Here is a 25,694-nt window from a genome sequence, read left to right as displayed (position 1 = left end):
CTCTCTCTCTCTCTCTCTCTCTCTCTCTCTCTCTCTCCTCTCTCTCTCTCTCTCTCTCTCTCTCTCTCTCTCTCTCTCTCTCCTTCATTACAGCTGACCTCACTGCGTCGTTTGGTGCAGCCCGCATTCTGGCAAATAAAAAGCAAAGGCTCCGGCACATCACGTACCCGTCACGACCAATCGCAGCCCACTACCGGGCTATCGGGCCGCCACTCGGCGCTGGAGAGGTGATGTCATCCGCCCAGACTCACGTGGTGATCAGCAGTGCGGGTTTCACTGCAGGCTCGCAGCGTGATGTCACCTGCCGAACCTCCGAGCTACACGAGCCTCGTGTGGGGCCAAAACGCCTGTTCTGCGGTCACGATCCCCCAGGGACGCTATAGAGGCTGCAGAAGCTCGATAAACTCGCAGGTGTAGGTGAACCATTCAACCATTGTACCATTGTGCAGCTTTCGACACGGTGGGCGAGTCCTGGCTGCATTGGTCTCATGAGTCGGTGGAAGGCACTCGAGTCAAATGCCGACGCACCGGCGGCCATTGCAGCATGTAGGTCTGAAGACGTCCCGTCGCCGTCACCTCACCGATCTTCCCCTGATCGACCCCTGCCTCCCCCACCACCGCCCTCCCGGCGTCTTTGTTCCAGCTCGCTCGTCACCGCCCATGTGGTCCGCCGCACCGCGCGCGTCGCCTCGATCGATGCGCCCGTCGCCGGCCCAGAGCGGTTCAATCCGCACGCATCAGCTGGGTCCGCGCGCCGTCATCGCCCGCCGGCGCACGCCCTCTCCAGGGTCGTATCGACCGACTCGTCATCGCCGCTCCTCCCCTCCCCTCCCCCCACACACACTGAGCAGCAAACGATGGTGGTGGGGGCGGGGCCTGCCCGAAAGGGAAAGGCCGCCGCGTGCAGTGGCTGCGTGCAGCGGGTGTAGTGCTCGCTATCTGGTTAGCGTGGGCTGGCCACCCTCACGGGGAGCGGTCCGGTTTGGCTTGGTTCGGACCCGGCGATGTTGACGACGCCGCTGGCACGGTGCCGATCTGATCTTATCCCGAGCTGCTTTGTTTGGGCACACTAGACCACCCGCTGCTGGGAATGTGACGTTGAACTGCGCAGTGGTGCTTGCTTTGACCCCCCGGGGCATTAGTCGGCGCGTGTGAAGCCAGGAGTTTAGGCGATTTTCGAGCTCAAGCTTCGCAGTTCGCACGCTCAACGCTGCTCAGCTGCAGCCTTTGTGACAAATCTGTTTCGCGTGACATTATCTACACACGCACATATTATCTGGCCGCGGGCATGACTGCCTACGTCAGTTTGTTCTCCACACCTCTCGCAAACGCAAGGCAACTGTTTGTCGCGTGCCGAACGGCTGCATTCATGCACGATCAGCGGGAGTTCCATGAATCGTTTGGAGGTGAAGCAGCAATTTGTTCGCCAGACAGCAGCACCCGGTGCCTCCAGCAGCCAACCCCACCGGTTTTCGTGCTGCAAACGCACTTCCCCGCCTCCAGCTTCCTGCACCGGCTGCGCGACTTCCCCATGTCCTTGACGCTGTCGACCTGCGGGATACCTGTGACCCCGGCGCCGCAGATGGCGCCAGCTGCCACCGCGGACCGGTCCGACAAGGCAGCCATCCTGCCAGCTCTGCCGTCCAAACGCAGTGTCAGTCGACAGCCCAACAGTGACGCGAGATGCGTTGTCCACACGCGCTGACCACATGTCTAAATGTGCTGACCACACATCCACATGTCCGCAGGCGACGCGAGCCGCGTCCCCGTTAGGAAGAGACCGACCGCTGCCGTGTAAAAAAGCCCACGTGCCCACATCATGAGTCACGGGTAGAAATGCCGGACGCCGCTAGCACAGCTCAGCAGTCGGGTGTGAGTGAGCGTGACGTGTCACGGACGCTCGGCCGCCGATACGTGTTTTGCCACGACGCCTTCACGGTGTCCTGTCTCGATCTCGGTGAGCAGCCCTGTCGGGGCTGCCTGGAGGAGGCGACGCCGAGCTAGTGACCGCAGCTGACGTCTCGTGTGCGCTGCTGGGGCGGAGCTCCTCAGTCAGCACCGGCTCAGCCCGCTTCAACAGCGACGACCACTCCTGGACTCCAACGAACTTCGAACATCGCATTTGTAATATCTGCGTGTAATATCTCGCTTCAACGAAGACGAACGCAGCACGTTCAGCAAAGTCTTGTATTTATATATTGTCCACAGTACAATACAACGCGCGTCGCATTGCAATGTGAAGAAAACAGCCTCGCGTTCATCAATGAGTATGATCAATGATGTACATTCACAGGTTGGATGAACATGCAGTCTCAAACCTCGTGATTCGCCACCGACACCATTCAAAACGCTGCGAGGAGTCCCAAACTGACACGTCACGGAGCGCCAGCTCCAATACAACACTACGCGGGAGCACTACATCCCATCATGACACTATGCAGGTACTTGAGGTCCTAGTGCAAACGGGGCTTCACATCGGCGCACCCGTCTCCGTGGGAGCGCCGTCCGTCGTCACGCGCGCGCGCCCAACCACACCGCCGCGTTATTGTCGAGCCCGCGGCCTCGTCCCGTCTCCGCACAGCTCGGCGGAGCTTCAGACGCGACCGTGGCTCGCGCCCGAGCGGCCGTCCGACCGGAGCCGGTCACAGCCGACCGACGCGCGTCCGCTGCACCAATAAATAGAGCTGTCCTCGCACCATATCACAAGCCCGGCCTGGCCCGAGCGCTCCGCCCCGGTCCTTGCTCCGCCGCGGCGCGGGCCGCCCCGCGCGCGCGCGCTGAACACAGCCGACTAGCATGCGGTGGGGAGCGGGCGGCCGCCTAGTGGCCGGCCGGCTGCGAGGCCGGCTGCGACCGGGCTGGCTTGACCAGCGTCGGCGGGCCGCCGGCCGGTGGCGCCTCCTCCAGCTGTGCCAGCACCTCCGGCGACGCGTTCGTCTTGAGCACCTCGTTCTCGCGCTCCAGCACGCTGATCTTGTCCACCAGTTTGGAGATGTTGGCCTTGAGGACGTCCACCTCCTCGCGCACAGCCAGCAGAAGGTGCGACTTGACCAGGTCCTGCCGGAGAGGGGACACGCCGTCAGACGCCGTACCGTCGGCGCACGACAGACCGCGGGCTCGGGGCGCCCGCAGACACGGCGGCCGACGCGAAGCGGACTCGGTACTATGAGGGAAACAGGGTCAGCACGGTCAGCAACGTGGCCGCATGGCAAAGGGCCAAGGCAAAAAGTGGTCAAGGTAGCACGGTCATGCTGCTACTGGGGCAGCAGTGACGAGCTGTTTCAGATGTCGGAGTGCTGGGTCAGACGGGGCGACACAGGAAGCGGCCGGCCCACTCACTCCGTCGTTTTCAGGCCAGCCCGCAGAGACCCCGCCGACGTGTCAAAGGACTGCAAGCGGACAGGCCGGATATGCTGACCCGAATGACCCGAAAACGACCGCAAAGAGTGCAGCATGAACTGTGCAGCATGAACTGAACGACCGCATGAATTGCGCAGCAGATATATTCTTAACACAATGTACCCGCTGAAAAACGCAGCGGTTGATTTCTGAAAATAGACATAGCGGGACACGTTTAGAGCCCTTGTCCTCACGGGCGTGCCGTTTAGACCCCAGTTCCCACGGGCACGCGGTGCCTGCACTTCCACCCGTTCTCATTTCCAGTGGAATGGCCAGCTCGTGAACGGCATTCCGACAAGTGCACCCTCCTTTCCGTCCCAGTTCCCAAACACCTGTGACCTTGGGCAGGCCGGGGCGAGGCGACCACAACACTCCGTCGGCGGCCGTCAGCGCAGCGCTGCGAGGGGCGCCGCGCCGGTCGCCAGAGCCGGCGTCTGAGCCGGCCGGCAGCCGTATTCGGCCGGGGAGGCGTGACGTCCGCCGCGCCTCACGCCACTCCGGCCGGGACGTGGCGGCGCTGAATCAGCCGGCGCGTGCCAGCAGTCGCCGCGCGGTCACCCGGCGCCGGCCCCTCCAACCCAAACACGCTCGGCCCACGCGTCCGCCGCAGCCGGCCTGCACAGCCGGCGCCGCGATAACCGGCCACAGCCGCGCCCGCGGAGCGGCTCCGCAGCCGACGCCCGCGGCTGCCGCACGAGCGGGCTCTGCCGACGCGCTGCTGGGGAGCCGGCGACAGCGCAGCCCGACGCGGCCGTGGCGCTGTCGCCGGGGCGTTGGTCGGCCAGCGTCGCGCGCCGCGCTTTCCCTTCGACTCGGGACGGTGCGGGCCGCCCAGCGTCCTCCCGCCACGACGCCGCCCCCCGCTGCGTCGCCCCGGCCCCGAGGAGCCCGGCCGCCAGGCCACACTTGGCAAAGACGAGCCCGTTTAATTATAACGCCAGTCGCCGCGGCGAGTTTACATTCGACATTCCCGCGCGCGGCGCTCGCCCACAATAAAAACGGCGGACGGCAGAAAATCCGCGCTGACGAGGCCGGCCGGCAGATACACAAACACCGCAGTGGAATATTCCACCCGTGTCAGTTACGGCGGCGGCGAACTCTGCCTCGCACGACTCGCGAACCTTCTGAGGCGGCACCGGCCGGCGCTCTGTTTGGTAATTGGCCCCCGGGTGCGGCGCACCACATTTCCACCAACGGCGCAGTAGCGCCGGGCGCAGCTGCGGTTAGATCGCTGTACGCAGCGTGACTGGGCTGGGTCGGAGCCGACCCACCGCGCCCCGAGCGTCGAAAAAGAGAGAGTTGTCGGCGCGGCGGTGCGATCGCTTTAACGGGCCGCCTGCGACGCACCGGTCTGACCGAGCAGCTGTGCGAGCCTCGACGGCGGCGCGGCGGCACGGCCCGGGCTGTGACGAGCTTGGCGGTCGAGGCCGGGCCAGGCTGGGCAGGGCAGGGCTGATCTCACCGCAGCGGCACCGCTTCCGGCGCCGGGCGGTCGCCGGGAGAGACGAGGAGGATGTGCGAGGCAGTGCAGACCGCGGGGCGCGCCACGGTCCCCGCCACACGCCCAGAAGGCTCTGGAGCCTGTCGTCGACGTCACGTGACACGTGCCAGGCGCACCACGAACATGCCGCTTTGCCCAGAGGTGGGTGGCGACCATAAAACGTTGCCATTGTGAGACGAAACAAGCCGCGCACTGAGCACACGGCCGGGCACGGCAGAAGCGGGCGAGGCAAGATCGGCGGCAGTCCCTCCCCTCCCCTGGAAAAGTCTGGCATACACCCAATGGCATTGCATGGCGGGAAACAGCACGTTAAGTCCACGGTCTTAACCCCGCCCCCCCCCCCCCCTGCTTCTTCCACCCCAGTCCCTGCCCACACCAGCGTCTCATGCCGAAGCTTGACACGCACCTCCTCATCGACCACTACGTAGACGTGGTCCTCCATCATCTTGACGTCGAACACGACCGACGTCCTGCGCTTTAGCTTGTGCCGCAGCCCCTGGCCGGCCAGCGGACTAGCCGGGGTCGCCAGCGGCAAGAAGGTGTACACCGCCTGGTTGGCAAGCATGATTGCGTCTCGTCGTAGCCGTCGCCGTTCTGGCTCTTCGCCTTCTGTTTCTCTGAATCGCGTCCGGCTCGCGCTGCCGACTTCCCGCCTCGACGCAAGACTCGCCGAGTGTTCGCTGTGCACAGCACCAGTCACCACCGCCTCTGCGAGAGATAGCTCCGCCTGTCCTCGTCGGCGACCCTCCCCAATCCTCCTCCACACAGCGACTGCCGCCGACGCTGGCGGCGGCGCCGCGTGGCGTCGGCTGGTTCGCGTCGCGGCCGCCAGGCGGCGGGTGGCGGCGCCTCGCCGTCTGTGGGACGGCCGGCATGACCGGCGGCCAAGCGTGCACTTCCCGGCCGGCATGGCGCGGCACGGAAGCCGTAACAGATACACCCCGCGGCGCGGCAGCTGCCGCCGCCGTCGCACAGCAAGGCTGCCCCACCTGGCACCTGCGACCCCGTCTGGCACCCGCAGCCCCGAGGCCGCCGCCTCGTAAATCGGCGGGTGGCAGCGTGCCCTGACGTCCAGCCGTAGCCACGGCACAGAGAACACGGCGAGGCTACCTCGTTTGTCGCAGCCCCGGCGGATTCGCCACGTAACTCTGGCGGCGGCCGCAGCGGCGGCGACAAGCGCCTGGCGCCACTGCGCCGCTGCATCCGAGGGCGGCGGCGTCCGGGCGGTGCTGCCATGTCCTCTCCACCCTCAAACCGGGCTGCTGTAGACCATTCAGGGGCCCCGTGAGGCGCGGAGCAGCTTCGACACACCCGGAGATCCGCCGCCGCGGTGTGGTGCCTGGACCTCCGTGCTCGGTGGGCTGGCGGTCCAACCCTCCCGCCGACGGCAAGTGGAGCCGTCCCGGAAATGTTGCACACTCAGCCGGCGACGGTCCGTGTTGTGACTGGCCCGTCCGGCCGACACTGCGATACGCGTCGCTGATTCGGTAACAACCACAGATCATCTTGGGCGACCAGAGAACGATGGCACCAGCGCGACCTTTGCCACCATACAACACTAGGTCATCTGCCTGAGGCGCCAAACTGACCTGCGAAGCGGTGTGGTCCACTTAGGTCATCTGCTTGAGGCGCCAAACTGACCTGTGAAGCGGTGTGGCCCGGCTCTGCCTGGATAAGACAGCAGTGGAGTGCACTAGCGGTGCCGGAAAGCACGGCATGGAACCGAAGACACGCGCCAGTGCCCCATTCCCCATCGCGGAGAGTTCGCCAGCGCCCACGACCTGCACCGTCCGACGGCACTGCCGACAGCCCAGCGAACGGAAGTCCCGCGCTGAGTCCTGGCGGCGGCGCGTCTCCAGGGCGGAGCTGACGTTTCCCTCAGACGCGTCCGTCCGGCCCGGTCGCAGCCCCCACGTGGACGCACGCACGTCTCGCGCAGCACGTGACGCTAGCCTTAGGCGACCTGTGCACGCCATACGAACCGGACAAATCCAGCCACGTCCACCCGGAGCCGGACAGTGCCAGAGCAGAGCCACCTTCCGCAAAACCAGCAGCCTCAGCCTCAGCCTCAGCCTCAGCCAGGGACCTGGGCGAAACCGGCAAACCTCCTGCCCGGACCTGCAGATGGACGCGGCACGGCCAGGTTCCCGGAGAGTCCGAGTGTGACGGCGCGCGCTGTGAGCGCACACCCGAGTGGCGCGATGGAGACGCGCGCTGTATACTGATCCGACTATACGCCAACACCCAGAACACCTAGGATTAACCATACACCTGCTGTGGACGCCACATTAATACCCCGGATAATACGATGCCTATCAGCTGCACGGAGGTGCAGCGCCTTACCTTCTCAGGCGCGCCCGTCATGAATCACACCAACGCATCTCCGCGAGACACCAGCACTAAACAACCGATGCCCTCGTGCAGCCCCAGCGGCCCCGCCGCCCTCCCGCAGAGCACACGCACAGCTGTAATGACGCCCGGTCGCGCTAGGTGACTCGCTCAGCAGGGCTGCGCGGGCCGGAGAGCACCAGTCCGTGCACAGCCCCGGTCGAGCCGGCCCGCCCCACGGCCGCCGGAGCGGTTCTGCACGGCAGACGGGCGCTGGCGCCCAGCCCACTGGCCATCGTCGGACGGCTCTGGGCCGCGACAACTGGCGAACAAGCCCCTGGCCTGGGACGGAGTCGGAATCGCTGAAATCGCTGCAATCGGACGGAATCGCTGAAATGGCAGACCCGATGACAAAACAGACCGGCACCGCGCGGTTTGACCTTAGTATGCTGCAACGTCTGCACCAAGGATTACCTAATAGCTACATATGATAAAACTAATGAAAGAGGGTAGGAAAATAGGCGATACAAAATAAGCAATATACCTATATCAACACGGAAATTTTCCAGTCCATACCAAAAAAAAACACACAAGCAGCGGAAAGCATCCCGTCCTCCCTTTCCACAAATAGCCTTCCCCACAGCGCACACGCATCCATCGCGGGAGACGAGGCTTCTCTGGAGCCGCCGGACGTGCGGACCATTTGCTTCTCCGGCGCCCTCCCACTCCGCCACTGTGCGTACTCTGCCCGCGGCGCGTGATGGTCGGCGCGCCGTGCCAGCGGCGCGGGCCCTTGCGTCGCCGCTCGCCCGCCAAGGTCAGGCACGCACAGCGGCGCCGAGCCAAGAGCGGCAGCTGCCGCCGCGTCCCGTTACACGCACCGAGCAGCGGCCCAAGGCCAGGGCGGCGCCGGGCGGCGCGGGGTCGGCACGGGTCGATCGGAGGCGGTAACAGCGGCGCGTCATAACACAAGCGGATGGGCCGGGGAGCAGCGCCAGTGGTGTAACGTGCCGCCAGTGCGTTTGCATGCAGTGTACGTCACAGTTCGTCCCTATGTAAACATCTGCGAGTTTGGTAACGGACAAGAATCTCGAATTCATACGTTATCTAGCAGCAATTCGTGAAACAGCTCAGGCTGAACCTGCGCACCCACCAAAAGGCGCTGCGCGGAAGGCCGCTGGCGAGGAATTCATGTCTTTCTCATCTTTCTCCGGTCCTTAATACCACGGAGCGGGGCCAACTCGCGCGGCACGTCCGCGGCCGCAAACGGCCATCTCCCGACGCCGCCCACCCAAACTTCAGGAGAGAGAGACGAGTGTGAGACAGACCGCCGTCGCTTTCATGACGTCACGCACGTCAGGCGAAGCCGCGTGCGGTGCCGGGCTGACGTCGGTCGTCCGCGCCGCCCGGGGAAGAAAGCTCAGCCGCAAAACGGCAGACCACCATCAAACGGGCTTCCTCTTTCCGTGCAGGGCTATAAGCCGCCGATGGTCGGTTCCGACGGTAGGCGGACGTCGACGAAAGTAAGTAAAGTGGGGCGACAGGCACGCGAGGGCCACGCTTCGACGAGTCCGTCTGCCTGCCGAACAGCCGGTGCTGCGACCACCAACATCCTCGGTCGACCTCGGGCGCCGATCAGATAAGAACGGAGGCTTCAGATTACGCTGACCGCAAGGTCATCTTGCACGCACTCTTGAAGATAAGACTGAAGAGAGAGAAAGGAAAAAATCCGCTTCGCAGTAGCAAACCTGCGTGCTGTGCGATCCTCGAATCGACTTGAGCGCAGACCTGCAAAACGCCCGGCCATCAACAGCGCACAAATGCATTCTGAAGTCCTAGTGCACTGGGGCATTTTATCACAGATATGGCCATGCCCAAACCGGTGCAGCCACTTCACAGAAGCCTGGGCTACTGGCGGAGATCAGCCTGGGCTGCCGGCGATCAAAAGGGGGAAAGTCGAGTGCGCGGCCTTGGCGCCTGCCAGTGACCTGCCTGCGTGTCCTCACGAGGGAAGGCTGGCACCACATGCCCCCTCCTCGCATATGAAGGTCGTCTCCCGCGAACGCGATATGGCCGACGGCCGTGTCTATAATCCGCAGCCCACGCACAGTTCCCAAAAGCGGAGGGGGGGGGGGGAGGGCCAGAGGGAGCTGCCGCCTCCAGCTCTTGGGCATATCGGTGGCGTTGCTTTAAGAAGCGGGACAGAGACCGCTTCCCCAGCGCCTTCCTACATGTAAGTCGGCAGCGCGCTCCGGTGAACACCTCTCGGTACATGTACGTAGGGACTTCGCGATGTGGCGGAAATATCAAATCTCCAATGTGGCGCTGTTTCCTGGAGAACACTTTGGCTTACAGGAAGTTATACGATAGTGTTCCGAGCAGAGCGGCTTCAAAGGAACGCATGCTTGGTACCATGATTGGACCCGATTGAAAACAAAAAAAACACGGTATGCCTTATCTTTCAGATTCAGCTCCTTTGTACTTGAGTTCGGTTATGTCTTTGGAACGCCGACAATGGGCATTTATGTATGTGGCAGCCCCCACGTTCCGAACTTGTTTATTACGGTAGCCAGGTCGATGAAAACTTCTTTAGAAAAGGCCTCACTTCAGATAATCGCTCTTAAAGCAGGCGATCCTTATCTGCCCGTTGTGCTACAGTTGTCAAGCAATACGCTTCTGATAGATGTCTTGGAGGGCCATGGGATGATACAAAGCCGACAGCTGACGGCAATACCCATGCACTACGCAAAGAAATCCCGCGGCAACTACATAGCCCTGAGCAGCCAACAACAGCATAATCGCATTTAGACCAAGAGGCGCGAGGCAAAACCTTCACAGTGCGAGACACAGATCAGCCAAGCGCTTAACAATCCGGCAAAATTCCACCGACCTGGCCAAAACCGCACCTAAAACGACCATTCGCAGCTCGCCGCAACTGCCGCCGCCCACTCGCTTCCCCACCACTGAGAGTCGCCGTCCTCGACAGCCGAGGTCTCTCCGCGGCAGCGTCACGCGGCAGGCGCATGGCTCCGCTCAGCTGAGCCTGCACGCCGGTCAATGGCAGCACCCCTCCCCCCCCCCCACGCCTGCTGCAGGTGGGTCGGCCGGGCCGGCCGCGCGCGTGCAACGCGGGTCCGGGAGTGAGCGACCGGCCGGTCGGGGGCCTCACGCGACCTGTCGCCCGCCCCCGGCCGCAGTCGATACCGCGGGTGGCGACCCCGCCCCGTGGGCGGCCGGGGTGAGGCCGCCGCCGCTGCCCCGCCCCGAATCGCAGCATGACGTCACTGGCCGCCTGGAACCGAGCACCAGAGCGGCAGGCGCAGACCCGCACGGCGTGCCTGGGGCACAGTGGGCCCCTCAGACGTTGCTGCCGCACCTCGGTCGCATCTGCGCAGCTGGACGCGAGATGGGCCGCTCCTTGGCGCCGGCCCATCAGCTGCCGTTGCCGCGCTTTGGTCACCCCTGAGCAGCTGGACGTGAGATGGGCCGCTCCTTGGCGCCAGCCCATCAGCTGCCGCTGCCACTGCCGCGCTTTGGTCACCCCTGCGCAGCTGGACGCGAGGTGGACCGCTCGGACGGCACCGCGCGCGCCACACGCGCACGCTACTCACCATCGCCTGCTCGATCTTGTTGTCGATCGGCTCGATCTTGTTGTCGATAGCGCTGCTGCCACCGGGCGACGCGCTGAAAGGGAGAACGCGGCGTTATGACCACGGCAGCGGGGCGTGACGACGCCGACGGCAGCGCGTGACGATGACATCACGGCCGGCATGAGCTGACAGCGCCCCAGAGCGGAGCGGCAGCAGCGGGGCTCGCGGGGCGCCATGCTGTCCGCACGCGTGGGCCGCATGGCCAGATGTAAGCACAAAGTCTGTGCAGGGCCGTCACGTACTGAATAAAGCGGAACACGTACACCAGGGTCCGAGCGTGTCCGCTTGGCATGTGGAAGAACGGAGTTACACAGGCACCACACGTGCACAGGTAGCACTCCTCATATATCTCGAGGTGGTGGGGGCTCCAGCCGCCAATGCTTTTTAAACTTTATCACTGACCTTGGTGGGTTGAGTGTATGGAGAACAGTAAGTTATCGGTGTACAACAAGCCATCAATGATTTCAACACGTTCACTTGGGCACCAAGGCTCCGTCCGTGCGCGACATGTCATCTGGCAGTCCAGCATTGACAACACGGTCGCCAGGCACCGCCACTTACGTACCCGGCTGGCGCGACCATTGACAACACGGTCGCCAGGCACCGCCACTTACACACCCGGCTGGCGCGACCACTGACCTTCGTCAGAGCTTTCGCGGTTCTTATCACAGCCTCGGCCCAACTCGAGTGCCTCCCCAAAAAAACAGGACGACCGCGACAGGACGCACCAAAACACCCGGCACGCGCCGCCGAGTCACGTGCTGGTGCGACCACCCGCGCTGGCGCGGGCGAGGCACCACTAGAGAACGGCAGGCAGCCCACGACGCTACCCAAGCGCCACCTGCCTCAAAATATCGCCACCCGGTCGGTCGCCACGTGGGCACGGGCCCACGACCCGTCGCCCGCTCCCATCCCATCGCCGTGACCTGACCTCACCTCCAGTGATCGCCGCGGGCGCCGGCCGTCCGAGGCCCCGGCCCCGGCCGCGCCATGAGTGCCGGCGGAGTGGCGGCCAGCAGCTGGCGGCAGGAGCGCAGGCACAGAATGCGATCTAGGCGGTGGTGGACACTCCAGCCCACCATGACATCGGGACCGACTCGACGCAGACCGGCTCGGCGCCTGCCGTCGGCCTCGACGCCACAGGACAGCGCGAGCCACCGACCACGCAGCGCTGGACACGCCCGTGAAGAACAGACGGCGGCCGGCGCGTCCTCCACGCGGCCCCGGACGGCGCACTGCGCGCGACGCGGGCTGCTACGAGCGGCGCGACACGGGCACTGGAGCCGGCGGCGGCGGCGGCGGCGGCGGAGCGGCGGCAGCTGTCCCTCCTGTTGCGCAGTATCCACTGGCCCAGAGCAGGCCGGCCGGCGTCGCCGCGGCGTCCGGCCTTGGCGGCGATCGCGACGGGCCGTCAGCGCCGACACAAACAACCCGCCTGGAGACGGACCAGGTCCGAGCCGGGCCGCACCGGCCCGGTTCCGCGGCTCGCCGCTGACGCCGCCGCTGCGCCGGTCCGGTCGACACCGGAGCCGCGCTGACGGCGGCCCTCTGCATGCACGGGCGGGCCGCGCCGGCGGCGCACGACCGAGATAAACCGTGGCGCCGGCCGCAGCTGAGGCGACACGAGCCGCCGCCGGCCTCTCACCGGGCCAAGCGGCGCTCGCGCTGATGGATGTCCGATCCCATAATGGCCCTCAGCGCCGAGGCAGCCAGCTGGGATCACGTGAGTTACCACTCGTGGTCCGCCCCGTCGCACGAGAGCGCCGTCCCAGCTGGTCGGTGGCGTCATCGCGCGCGCGCGTGTGTTTACGGAGGAGGCCGATTGAACCGGGCTAGCGACAGACCAGATCACCGTTGCCGAGTCGCGCCACGAGACCGGCTCGTGACCAGGGCGCCACAAACAACGGCGCCCAAGGACGATCGGCCGCCGCTGTCAACCGGGTGGGCCGACAGGAGTTCGCCAACGGTAACCAAATGACGAGAAGCTTGGGGCCATCAGTGCAGTATTGAGATTCGCTTTACGGAAGGTACTACTCTTAGGGAAGTTACCGAAGAGACGCTTACCTTGACATCTAGCGGTGGCAGAGACGTTTGGAAATTTTGTCGTTTGCGGTCACAGGTGTTACTGACGGCGGGGAATGTTTTCACGCCTTTTACCATCCGATCTTCCAGCGCCGCACTTGCTTCTCATCTGATATGCCTCGCCCTCCTCTTTTCAATTGAAAAGAAAAAAAGGTATGCTCAAAGCACCGATGGACTTATTTCGAATACTAATAAATTAATGACTTCATGACTGATTGATTGATTGATGGTGATTTATGATGGTTTAATTTAATGACTAATAAATAATGAACGTTTGTAAATCTTCCACTGACAGTTCGCACGCCAAAACTGCCTTCGGAAGATTGTAAAACATGCAATATATCTGAGAAACAAGCAAGCGACGGAACTGTAGTGCAAACCATGGATGGTCTCTTGTAATCACAAACGGCAATGACAAAATATTACGATCTTCCCGCTCGCCTCGACCTCCAGACGGCGCCAACGTTTGTCACCGACGCGTGCCGGTCGGAGACAGCACGCAGCCACGCGTCGCCGCCCCGCCCGTCCGCAGTGGAAGTTTCCACTCCCTCGGCCGGCCGGCCGGCGACGCCGCCCCGCCCGGCGCGTGCTGTCCACTCGGCGGAGGCCAGACGACACGGCGGCGCACGGCGACGCCGGCACGCCGCCGCCTGCCAAGGTCGCCGCTGTACACCACGACCATTGCAGCGGTGACCTCTGCGGGCCGGGCAGGGGTGCACACCTGATGCGCACCTGGCCAGATGACGTCATGGAGGCTGGCCGGCCCGGGTGCACTGGCCGATTTCAAGGAGCAGCCGGCGGCTTGCGAGCACGGGCGGGTGCGGCAAGCACGCCCGTTTCGAGTGCATTTCGAGTCAACAACCAGCTGGTGAGACGCTGACGGGTCGGCGTCACACCAAAGGGAGCGTCCGAACTCCCAACCATGGGAACACGACCGGGTTCGGAGGACAGTCACGCCCAACATGGGTGCGACCCCGCACCTCCCCAGAGCGGGCACCAACCGCTGCCGCATCGGTCTAGCGGTCCGGTGCTGATATATACCCTGTTTACATGGGCAGCTGTGATTCGGATTGAGCCGGGACCCGTCCTCGATCCGAACTATCCGGCCCATGTATACACTCACGCGCCGTTCCGCTGATTCGAATCGTGCGCCGGAGGAAATCCCTTCCCGTGAGAGGATCATCCGTTCAGGAAGGGATTTCGTCCGAATTATCGGCCGTCAGCTGTCTAAACAAAAAAAAAGAAAAATGCCTGGCGCACGCAGTTCTGTTCATGGCCATTTCAGCTTCGTTTGGTGTTGCCGCTTTTCCACGGGTTTTCAGCTATTGCTCGAGACGGTCCAAGTCCAAGATGGTAACGGAAAAGAGAAAGAAGGTGAAGTTGACACCATGCTGCTAAAACTACCCTTATTATTGAGGGCCTTGAGTGGCTAGCAGCACAGAAATCCTCACGTAATTTAGCCTTGCTAGGCGCGTGATGTATGCAGACAGCAGGCGTCGGCGGTGCTCGGTGTCATCTTTCCGCTTAAAGGTTAGATTAATTTACATCTGGGGCAGGCTCCATGCTTCCAAAAGCCAAATGGAGGTAATATGGTCATTTTATATAGCTTTGACCTGTTCTCACTTTAATTTTTGGATTGCTCAAAATTCTTGCAGAGAATGCCTCCAAGTTTCTTTCATTAAGTTAATACCTAAAGGCCCCAGGAGTGTTTTTGCAGATGTTCCCTAAATTAGGATGCTGGTTGCTTGTCAGTTAAATTTGTGTGAGAAAGGTAGCTTAAAAATTGCTGCATGATATGATGGATGAACAAATATAGATCATTGCAGTCAGCTCGGAATGTGAACTTTATTAATGGTAGGACCGAAATTGCCCAATGACGGGCTCAGAACAGCAAGAAAGCAAATGTGAACACTGGATGAAAATAGTTGTCATCATTACTCTGCTAAATCCAAGTTTGTGTGTTCCATGTGCAGGAAAACAGTGCATAAACTAACACCTAACGTGATGGCACATGCTGCATGGAGAACACGTCTGTGTTGCATATCATCACCTGTTTTTGTACTGATGATTAAATATGTCACCTTGGTGCTTTTTTGTGATGGGTGTCTGCAGGCCATGAGGTAGGTACTTGAACTGTTCAACAATTCTTGCAGGGAGTACCAATAGTTTCTTGCATTAAGTGAATACATAAATGCCCCAGGATTGATTTTGCAGACATTCCTCCTGTGACTTGAACATTTGGTTGACCACCTACTGGCAGGAGGGATGTGCTGGATATTGGTGACTGGCTCGTCAAGGAAATATGAAGCTACATCACACTGGTAGACCAAATGGCAAGGAAGTGGGGGCTGGAATATTTGTTTTTGATGTGATTAGGCTGTTTGTTGCTTGTCGGTTTAGTGTGTGTGAGATAGGTAACTCAATAATTCCTGCATGATGCAAAGGATCAACAAATATAGGCAATAGATCATTGCAGTCAGTGCAGAATGTGAACTATTTTTAATGATGGGGCCAAAATTGCCCAGTGATGGTTCCAAAATGTCAAGAAAGCAAATGTGAGCACTGGATGAAAATAGCTGTCATCAGTACTCTGTCAAATCCAGGTTTGTGCATTTCATGTGGAAGAAAACAGTGCATAAACTAAGTAAACCTAACATAATGCCACATGAGGTGCAGAGAACATCTGTGGTGCACATCATTACCTGTTTTTGTACTGGTGAGTAAATATGTTACCTTGGTGCTTTTTTGTGACATGTATCTTTGCAAGCCATGAGTTGGATAATTGAGCTGTTGTTATAATTAATCATTTGTTATGAATTTTGAGCCCAGATTGCTTTTGTCATGACAGCTCTGGGGCTGGTTTACATGTCATGATCTTTGGACTGTGCGAACACAGCTGTTTGTGCCACCTAGTCATCAGTCCATATCAGCCAATGCTGTTGACTGCAAGGATATCAAAGCAGTATTTCAACCCTAGTATGTCAAGAAAGCAAATAGCTGCATTCTGACTTGCCAGTCCATGCCAAGTCTAAATGGCAATGCTGCCCTCAGGTACTGATGATGCATTGGATGGGGAAAGACAACATAGTTACACAATTTTTGCCACTAAATATTGAGCTGTGATAAATATTTATTGAGTATAAAGCATTCATGAGTCATTTCTGTAGCTTAGCCCACTGTTGCAGGCTGCTCATAAATGCATTAGTGTGGGAGTAGGTAATGTGTTTCTTGGGCTGCACAAAGTAGATGACATGATGCTGGGTGGCATACTGATATGAGTGTGGTAAGTTTGTGAGTGTTGTTGGCCAATACAAGAAAATACTGATTTCCTGCTAGCCAAAGTTTCCTGCTAGTAAAAATTTGCATATAACACTGTTTATGTGACAGATTTGGCAGTGCTGACTGCGCAACTCTTGTGTTTCAAGTGCTATGGCTTGTGCTGTAGCTATAAAGCCTATGAGTCCCGCACATATCATTTTTCCAACGGAGCCCATCTTCCTCCTCGCCCTCAAAGCTGTCTCGCGCCCACCATGGCTCGTGACATTCGCCATCCATACGCAGAGTACCGGCTTTTTTCTTCTTGTTTTGTTCAGTTCGCCTCAAAGCGCAGTTTTCGCCCATAATCCGTTCCTTGATTCGAACTAAGCGGGATCGAACTATCGACCGTTAATCCGACGTAAAGCCGGTTTCGCCCATGTAAAACGCCCCTCGCCGAGAGGGTTTAACGTCGCATGATCCGTTCGATCTTAATTCGAATTATCCTCGGCTGCCCATGTAAACCGGGTAATAGCGAGGTCCAGGCGCCGCCGCCGCCGCCGCGCCACCCCGCTCATGGACCGGACAGCACCTGGCGTCCGCCCCGACCCACCTGATGCTGTTGACGCTGGCCAGGCTGCTGCCCAGACTGTCGGAGAGTTCGCTGAGCAGCGCCTCGCCGTCGGCCGCCTCCAGCGAGGCCGCCAGCGCCCGCTCGCGCCTCATGGCTCGCCGCCGCCACCGCCGCCGCCGCTGAGCCCGGGTCACAGCTGCCGCCGCGCCGCGGCCGGCCGACCCCTGGTCGATACACGCAGGTCGCGGCGGTGGCGGCGGCGGCGGCGCGCGCAGCCTCCGCGCCCTCAGGCGACCGACGCCGCCGCTATTTTGGCGGTCGCAGACGTCATGGTCACCGGCTCTGAATACCGCACGCGCCAGGGCCCCCATTCCCTGGCGATCGGCGCAGCCGCGCGGCACAGCAGCCCGCTGGCGCCGGCTGCGACGAGGGGGCGCCAGGGACGCCGGCCAGCGCCTGCCGGCCGGAGGAGCCGACCGAGGCGTCGCCAGAGGGGGCGGGGCGCGCGAAGGGGGGGGGGGGGAGACGACGCCAGAGCGCGGGGCGGGGACGGCGGCCACGCGTGTCGTTGCGGCCGGGGCTCGCATTCCGCAGCGGTGATAAACTGAAGAAAAACGTCGTAGAGGTCACTATGAGACACGGCCCTCCGAGCCGCGTCCAACGGGAATACTTGTCTCAACAGTCGCCTATGAAAGTGGCGGAGAACGTTCCCAAAAACTTGGAATGGAAACCCCCTGTCCACGGGAATTATCCTCCTGCCTCTCCATCGAGCTTATGTTAGAAACCCTCGAAAAGTGAGGTAGTGCGGGGGGGGGGGGGTCGGCGGAAGGAGAGCTGACCTCACCCACTCAGACATTTGAAGTGCCTTCTGCATAACAGCAATCATCCCTTTGGTCTCATCACAAAACACACTCAGGCATGGTCACTGCATCATTGCATGGTCAACTACTCAAGGACATATCCATATGTGCATGCACGTCCTAATCCATTCGCAGAGGTGAGGGAGCTGTTTGGCCGCGTCCGAACATAAATACATCATGACGTCAAAAGGTGATGCGCTTGGGCGACTCATCCCGCCTGAAGAGCAGATTTTGTGCGTGTTTTTGTTCTCAGCAGCGGCACGTGACCGTGCCGCCCCTCGGCTTAAACAAGCACTCGACCGTCTGCGCAGCGTTCAGAGTCCGGGACCCGGGATACGGTTCGAAGCAAGAAGCCTTATCAGAACACCTCTCAAGAGGATTTCAAACTAGACTTGAGCCTGTCCAGTGCCGTGCCACTCGTCGGCAACATAAGCCACTCAGTTTTGGGAACCGCGACCAGGTCAGATCGGTTTGGAACGCGACCACATGACTCATGTGACCGCCACATCATAACCACATCCTCACCACAAGAGTGATGAATCACGACTCACCCCTCAGTCACCCGCTCTCAGTGGGAGCGTCGATTAACGCAAACGATTGCGGCAGGAGTGACCAGAGGGCGCACTAATCTAACATCCCGCAAAGATGTGTTTTTCAACGGTTATAACTCACGTCATTTTTACGGACGACATGGCAATCATATCTCCTGCATCTTTTTCCAACAGTCCTTTCTGTGAGAATCGTAGTGGGCATGACTGTCAAGCAATGCCCAGCGAAGGTAGGACTTGTGATATTTAACCTTCTCCACAAATTTTGCAACCACTCAGCATGAAGCATTGGCAGCCAAACCAAAACAAACATTGGGGGGGGGGGGGCAGGACCCTCACTAAAGGGTCTCGGCCCCCCAATGTGCGTTGCGTGCTTTGCGGTTTAGGGAAAATGTAACGATGTCATGACGATAGCTCTCAGATCAATGCAAACAATCTGTTACGACCTTCTCGAGGCTACTCGGGGCCACCTTACTCGTGCATCGTTCTGCCACCGGCCTGGCACAGGCGTCGCCCAGATTTGGGCGAATGACGGCTTCATTGTCGACGCGATCTTAACATCAAACACCACCACCGCCGCCTCGATTTCACTCTGCTGTTCCGACGCACGCAGTTCATTAAAAAACCAACGCAATGATGACGGAAAAATGAAGACAAAGCGACACCCCCGACTCCCGACCAGGGCCGCAGCCCCAATTTTTTCCAGGAGAAAACCCAGGAGGGGAAAGGAGGGGACTCGGTGAATACTCACCATAAGGGAACCAAAGGCGCCGTCTATGACGCCAAATTTAAATTAAAAAAAGCGGGCTGACGGTGGCGGGGTGGGTAAGGAAATGACAAGCTCGGAGCCCTCCCCCTCTTGCTGCGCCCCTGCCCCCAGCATCCGGTGAAGTGCGGTCGCCAGCCAGACAGCACCACTCGCCCGAGTGACTAATGCTCGGGGCGACGTCCGAGGACGCCGCGAACCCATACCGTTACGCGGCCTCTTTGTTCCCTGACCTCTGACCCCAGCGGCGCCTCGGGCGGTGACGCGAACGGCTCAGCTGCCGCTCACCCGCGCCAGGACGCGCCAGAGTGCGGTTCGATGACCAACGCCCCGCTGCAGGCAGTTGCGACAGCTGAGCTGCATTGCGCGCGATAAGGTCTGCTGATGTCCGTACGTTGCCGGCGCATACGGGTGCGACCCCGCGCTGACCCGTGACCCGCGTAGCGGACCACCGGCGGCACTCCGCAGGGGGGGGGGGGGGGCGCCCCACGGCCGGATCAGTCTCCCCGATCACCAGAGTCGGCCAGCCGGGCGGCGCCTAACACCGGCGAGGCACGCCACGCCGCCATCACCCACCCAGTGAAAGTCGCGCCCGGGTGCGGCCCGTTACGACACCGGCCGGCCGGGCGCGGCGCGTGCACCCATGGGCTGAGAGCGCGCCGTCGGCCCCGTCGTCAAGAGCATTCGCCGCCTGGACCGCGTGAAGGGCTTATCAGGCGTTTTAAGGGTGCGTCCGTACCGGGGTAATGGTGGGAAGCACGAAGTGCGCGAAGTCGTCGCTGGCGAGCAGCGCGGTTCAGGAGAAAAGCTCCACTCCAGAGTCCGGGAAAACTAGCTCGGGACGCTCGCAGTACAATGGCGCGCAGAATGGCCACGCAGTCGACCCTGTTCAAACTCATCGACGAATAGCTTATCCGGTCGTTACCTGGCACCGAATGGTACCTCAACCTCACAAACAAAGAACAGAAGCCTCTATCATGTTCCCGTCCACTGGGAACCTGTAGCCGACCTCGGGCAAGCGACGGCCCTGAGACGTGACGGCGCCAAACTGCTTGGGGGGGGGGGGGGGCACGGGCTCCGTCCGGCGACGAGCCAGGGGACGGGGCGGCGCCTGGCGGGCGTCACGTGGCCCGACACGTGAGCGGAGGGCTCTCGGCCGCCAGAGCCGACAACTTGTCACGGCGGTAAGATGTCTGAAGTCGCCGGCGCGCAGACGGCGGCGGCGGAGGGGGGGGGGAGGGGAGGGGGGCAGGGAGTCCAGATGCTGACCAGCGATTGGTCCCGAGCGCACCGACGCCGACGTTGCCAGACACTGAAAACTCTGGCTGGACAGTTGTCAGCTAACTGTCACCACCGGTGAAATGTTCCGTCGCTGAAATATCTCGCTGGCTCCTGTGCCAACATGCCGTCAGACGACCGGGACACAGCCATCGTGTCGACTTATGCGCCGATAGCTCATGGACAGCTGCTTACCATCAGTCTGCGTAATGCACGGCAACAGAAAGTCAACGTTCACCGCCGCCGATGGGTTCGGCACAGCCCTCTCTCGGCCACGCTCTGCCGTTCCATCGCATGCCACTCATGCAACGGTGGCAGACGGCCATCGTTAACAGATCGCATGGAATGCCCGTGGGTTGCGTCCGCCCCGACAGCTCACTTGGTTAGAGCGCCGCCTTCAGGCCCACTGACTCGCGTCGGGATGGGTTCGAGTCGCTTTAAGCGCTCGCTGTTTGCCCAAGGCAGACATGACCTGCGGCGGCACTAGGGGCGGTTGACGTCAGCGAGCGGGAACGGACGGTGCTGAGCATAGCGGTACGTTAGGATTTCGCCACCGGACCTGGAAATGCACGGCCGGATAGCAGGGGCCCGGCTTCACATAGCAGGCACTGCCCAGCGTGAGCGCGGATCGTAAACATCCATCATTCAAAAACGTTCGGAGTACATTGTTTTTCTTTTAAGTGCACTGGATCGGTTCCGAGTCATGCAGGGTTCCACAACCGCGTTACTCGTGCATCGGTCTGTCACCGGCTAAGCAGAGCATTACCCAGGTTACAACTCCGCTGCTCGAATGCGCGTAGTTCAGAACCAATGTGTCGTCGGTTGGAAACACCCTCCCGGACAATTTTAGGCTCTCAGTTTCTTTCTTACTTTCTGACATTAAAACTCGCTGGCTTTCGTCGTAATTTCAGCCTCAATTCTTCTGTTCAGTAAATATGCTTCTCGATACACTCTCGCTTGATTACGCCGTCGTGCCTTGCACAACATTGACTGGAGCCAATTGATGGCCGTTATATCTGGAAATCATACCCACGAACTCCAGCTATGAACGCCTCGACCATTATATTTTTATCGGCCTTGATCGCCATATGGCTTATGGAATGACAGGATTTGAATAACGTTATCATGACGTCATGAATGCCAAAGTGACCTTAAAATACTCTCTCTATTTTTGCGGGCGTGTAGCTCAGAAACTAGAGGGATTTAGGTCTTAAAAGGACAGGGCTGTGAAACACCCGGACTGTGACAGGGCACCAAAACGCCTTCACGAGGGCTATTTCAGTTCAAAACCCCGCAGAAGTGCGGAACACTCCCTGTAAGAGTCACGGGTGATGGGCGACTCCTGCCGCGGCCCAGCGGCTACCAGCCACAGCACGCGTGTAGCACATTTCCCCGATCACATGGTAACATCCAGCCAGCCACATGGTCCGGGTTTCTCTGGGCCGTCCTTTCCCCGCGAGGCCGACAGGTGTTGGCGCTTCACAACGCATGGGAACAGCCGGTCCAGTGCACGCGCGTGTGCAGGCGAGGCCCGGCACTGCATGGCATGGCCCGACACATGATCAGCTGGCTTGGACGGCCGGGTGGGTCGGCGACTGGAGTTGGGGGAGTGAGGGAGTGTATGAAATGACATCCTGCATGCATTTGGTGCAAGACCTGTCCATTATAATCTTCAGTGGTTTGACATATGCGCGTACAAGTGGCAAGAAGGTGGTCACAGTCACCATACACCCGGCATCGCTCTGCCGAAGACTACCTACATATCCAGAATATCCGCAGACTACTTGAGCCGTCTCTGGGACTCGTCTGCGCTTCGTCTGCTGTCTGTGCTTCGTCATAAGTCCACATGGCTATATTCAACCCAGTCGCCTACACAAAAAATATCTGGACTTCATCCCCGCGCCAAAACACGTTCCCTGACATGTCCTGTTCCAAGAGCCCCAGACCTACCGGCCGGCAGCCAGACCACAGCCGTCGCCAACGCGTCTCCAACACCAGTGGCTGGGCGGTGCCAACATCCACCTGCACAGGCCACCCGGGGCGACCTCGTTCTCCGGCCGCCACTCGCACAGCCGGCGGCGACAGGCGGCGCAGACGGGTGGACGTCCGGCCCCGCTGGGCACGGGGCGGGAAGATAGAGCCCAGCCCGGGGCGGGAAGACGGAGCCCGGCCCGGGGCGCTGCGGCGCCGGCGGCGCTCCGCCTGCCCGCAGAAGCAGCACACTTTCCCGGGCGGTGGGCGCCCGGCCGCCGCTGGGCACGGGGCGGGAAGACAGAGCCCGGCCCGGGGCGGGAAGACAGAGCCCAGCCCGGGGCGCTGCGGCGCCGGCGGCGGCGGCGCTCCGCCTGTCCGCAGAAGCGGCACACTTTTCCCGGGCTGTGGGCGCCCGGCCGCCGCTGGGAAGCCCGCGCCCGCGGCGGCCGCCGCCGCCACCCACGCGCTGATGTCACCGGCTGGAGGCATGCCTGCCTGTTGTTACCGTACGCGCCCTCCCTCGCCTGCCATGATTGTCCACACAAAAAAAAATACTGGCAAGGGCGTCATGCTACGGTGGTCGGATTTCCCCGCAGCTTAGTGCCGTGTCACCGACAAACACTAATTTCCGTCGCGCTGGCAGCCAGCGTCCGTCTGAGAACACGCCAGGTTCCTGGCGCCGTCCCGGCGACGATGGAGACGGCGGGAGAGCGCGTGCACATACCCATCGGACCACGATAACGGCGCGATCGGGTTTCCCCAGCGGATTAGCCCAGCATCCTCGGCAAACACCGATAATGGCGGAGCGATGACGCTGGCCCACCGGGTCCGACCGATGATACGATCGATACGAGCCTTGAGAGATCGCCAGCTGCAAGTGCTCGGCTGTCCCAGTAAAAACAATCTTCAGTCGCATCAGATATGCTGCAGGTGTCCTGAGAGGGCCGGACGAACCAGCTTCCTTGGTGCCCAATGACGAAACGTTTATGTCCTGCGGTGGGATATTGGCATCGGTACGAAAGCATCGCCGCGCAAACAACACGATAACATTTATTTGAGAATGATACTTTTTCCAAGAATAGTTAACTGCACCACCCAAACGTGGAAATACGACCCAACACAATGCAACACAACACACCGGCTCTGATCCACCAGGTGCGCGAAATTTCACTGAAATGCGAAAAGATTATTTATTGTGATGTCACGCACCAGCGTTTTCATCATTTCCTTTTCGCCACGTGGTCTCTTTGCCAAGCTCGTGAGCCCCCGGCCAGACCAATCAAATCAGGCCATGCTGGATCGAGCCATGCCACTTCGGTACCACGATCGTTGTGACGCCGGCAACGCTAGCTTGGAAGACAAGACCAGTCCCGAGCCATACCTGACCACCGGACCGAAGACCATCAGCTACAGACCGCCTGGACAAAAACGGGCCGACCGACAGCCATCACCACGTGTCATCCAACTTCCCACCCGAGCCGAACCCGCAGGCGCTCCAGTTTCCCAGCACCCCTCTTCGCGTCGTCCCAGAGAAAACCGACTGCGGTCACCGGTGCCAGCCGCACAGCCCGCCTCAACACCACCGTCCCCGCCCATACGGCCGGGCGCGAGCCGGCCAGCCCACCGCGTGACCTGCCGCCGCGTCACAGCGTGCACGCCGGGCGTCACGGCCGTGACGCGGCCTCGCTACCGGCGCCGGTCACACGTGCGCCGCGCGCGCCGGCCGGCCGGCTGACCTCATTGCAAGCGGAGAGCAGGTGCCGGCCCGGTGCCGGCGGCGACGAGCAGCGCAACAAAGCGGCCCGCGCGCACCCACCTGACGTAGTTCTTGATGAACAGGTAGATGGCCATCATGTACTGCTGGTCGGTGACGTCCAGCGTAGGCCGCGGCAGCGCCGCCTCGGCGCCGAAGCCGCGGCCGGCCGCCACGCCGGACGACGTCCAGGCGGAGGTCATGTGCCCCGCACTGGTCGGTGGCGACGACTCTCCTGCCTGTCCGCACGCGCCCGCCCGCCCGCTCGCACCGCGTACTGTCCGCGCGCGCCCGGCCGCTCACTAGTCGTACAGCACGAAGATCAGGTACAGGGTCAGGAGCAGCCACGGGCACACCACGCACAGGTAGATTAACATTGGCGGTGCGGGCTCCGGCGACGGGACTTGCGCAGGCGCTGGCGGCGGCGGCGGCGGCGGCGCGGTTCTGCTGTGTTGAAGCGGCCGCCCTCGCGGCGACCTGCCGTCCGGCCGCACGGCACGCGTGACGTCACGCCCGCGACAGCCAATCAGCGCGCGCCGCCGTCGGCCGGGCTGAGGCCGGCCAAATAATGCTCCGGCCGGAGTCGAGCAACCGGCACGGATGGAAACAAAGGCACGTGGGAGCACACGGCCGCCGACGGTACTTGCAATGCCTGCCGCAGTTGCTGCTGAGAAATCGCGACAAATTAGCAGGCATCCGGTGTCGGTAAGCAGCGTTTTTACCTAAAACAATATCAAAAGTTATCCAGTGACGGGATATCTATTAAATCAAGCTGAAATTTCTGCCTGCTGGGTTTAATTCCTCACCCAGCTAGAGCCCAACTGCATCGCCCCACTTCCCTCGTCGATTGGATGTTCTATTCGCACCAATCGCTGCACCTGGAGACGTAATCTGAGACGCATTCTGGAGACGTAATCTGCTAACGAGCACCCATCCGTACCGCCACACCGCCTGTCGCCTGCCGCCCACGCCGGTGAACGGGCCACGTTCGCCCCGTGCGCCCTGCCGCATGTACGGCGGCAAGACATCGCCCGCCGCCAGGTGGACGGCAGGCGACGGCCACACCAGCCGGCTGCGTCGCATGTAAGCACCGGGGCGCGAGGGATCTGTCTGACGTCACCCGTCGATGCCTGTCTGATGTCACCCGTCCGTCCCTGTCTGACGTCACCCGTCCGTACCCGTCTGACGTCACTCGCCACCCACACGGAGCAGCGGCCGGCGCTCCCCTCGCATCCGAGAAATGACATCACGAGATTCGCTCTCTGACGCCTTCCTCAGGTTCGGCGCGCTCAGCCCGCCTCGCCGGCGCGCTCCGCCGAGTGAGGCCGTTGTCGCCGGTGCCGCCGCAGCTCATCGCTCGGCCGCGGCCCTCCCGAGGTCCGCGGTGACCGACAGCGTGCCGACCTGGCCCACCATCGCCGCCCACCGCCGGCGAACAGGAGCGCCGCCCGGTCCCGGACACGTGCGGCAGGCCGGCGCGCGGCGATAACGCGCTGGCCGCAGCGGCGCAGTGCCACATCGACCGCCCGCCGCCCCAGCAAACCAGGTGTATCCGGCACCGACCAGCACGCGGGCGCGAAAGCCGCCGGCCTCCGACCTCTGCATATGCAGAGGCTGCTCTCGAGTCTGGCGCTGAGGACATGACGGTTTTGTGTGCCCACTTGACAGTTCAGCAAGTCCCGCCATGCCAGCAGGAGGTCCGGGATGACCGAGAAGGATGCATCAG

At 61.3% G+C, this 25,694-nt stretch overlaps 1 protein-coding gene across 1 annotated transcript; it reads right to left on the bottom strand.

Moving 5' to 3' along the window:
* Positions 1-2,893: 2,893 nt before the first annotated feature.
* Positions 2,894-24,397, bottom strand: LOC119109328 (TSC22 domain family protein 1; the record flags this gene model as incomplete). The annotated part of the gene is given in 3 exon segments (XM_037232937.1): positions 2,894-3,057; positions 10,840-10,912; positions 24,032-24,397. Coding segments are annotated over 3 exon segments (377 nt in total), but the record flags the coding sequence as incomplete, so codon positions are not given.
* Between the last annotated feature and the right edge of the window lie 1,297 nt (positions 24,398-25,694).

The sequence above is a fragment of the Pollicipes pollicipes genome, unplaced genomic scaffold (assembly GCF_011947565.3).
Source record: "Pollicipes pollicipes isolate AB1234 unplaced genomic scaffold, Ppol_2.1 Scaffold_7231;HRSCAF=8579_pilon_pilon_pilon, whole genome shotgun sequence".
In the NCBI taxonomy this organism is placed as follows: Eukaryota; Metazoa; Arthropoda; class Thecostraca; order Pollicipedomorpha; family Pollicipedidae; genus Pollicipes; species Pollicipes pollicipes.
The sequence above is the reverse complement of the archived record's forward strand: the minus strand, read 5'-3'. Positions and strand labels throughout refer to the sequence as shown.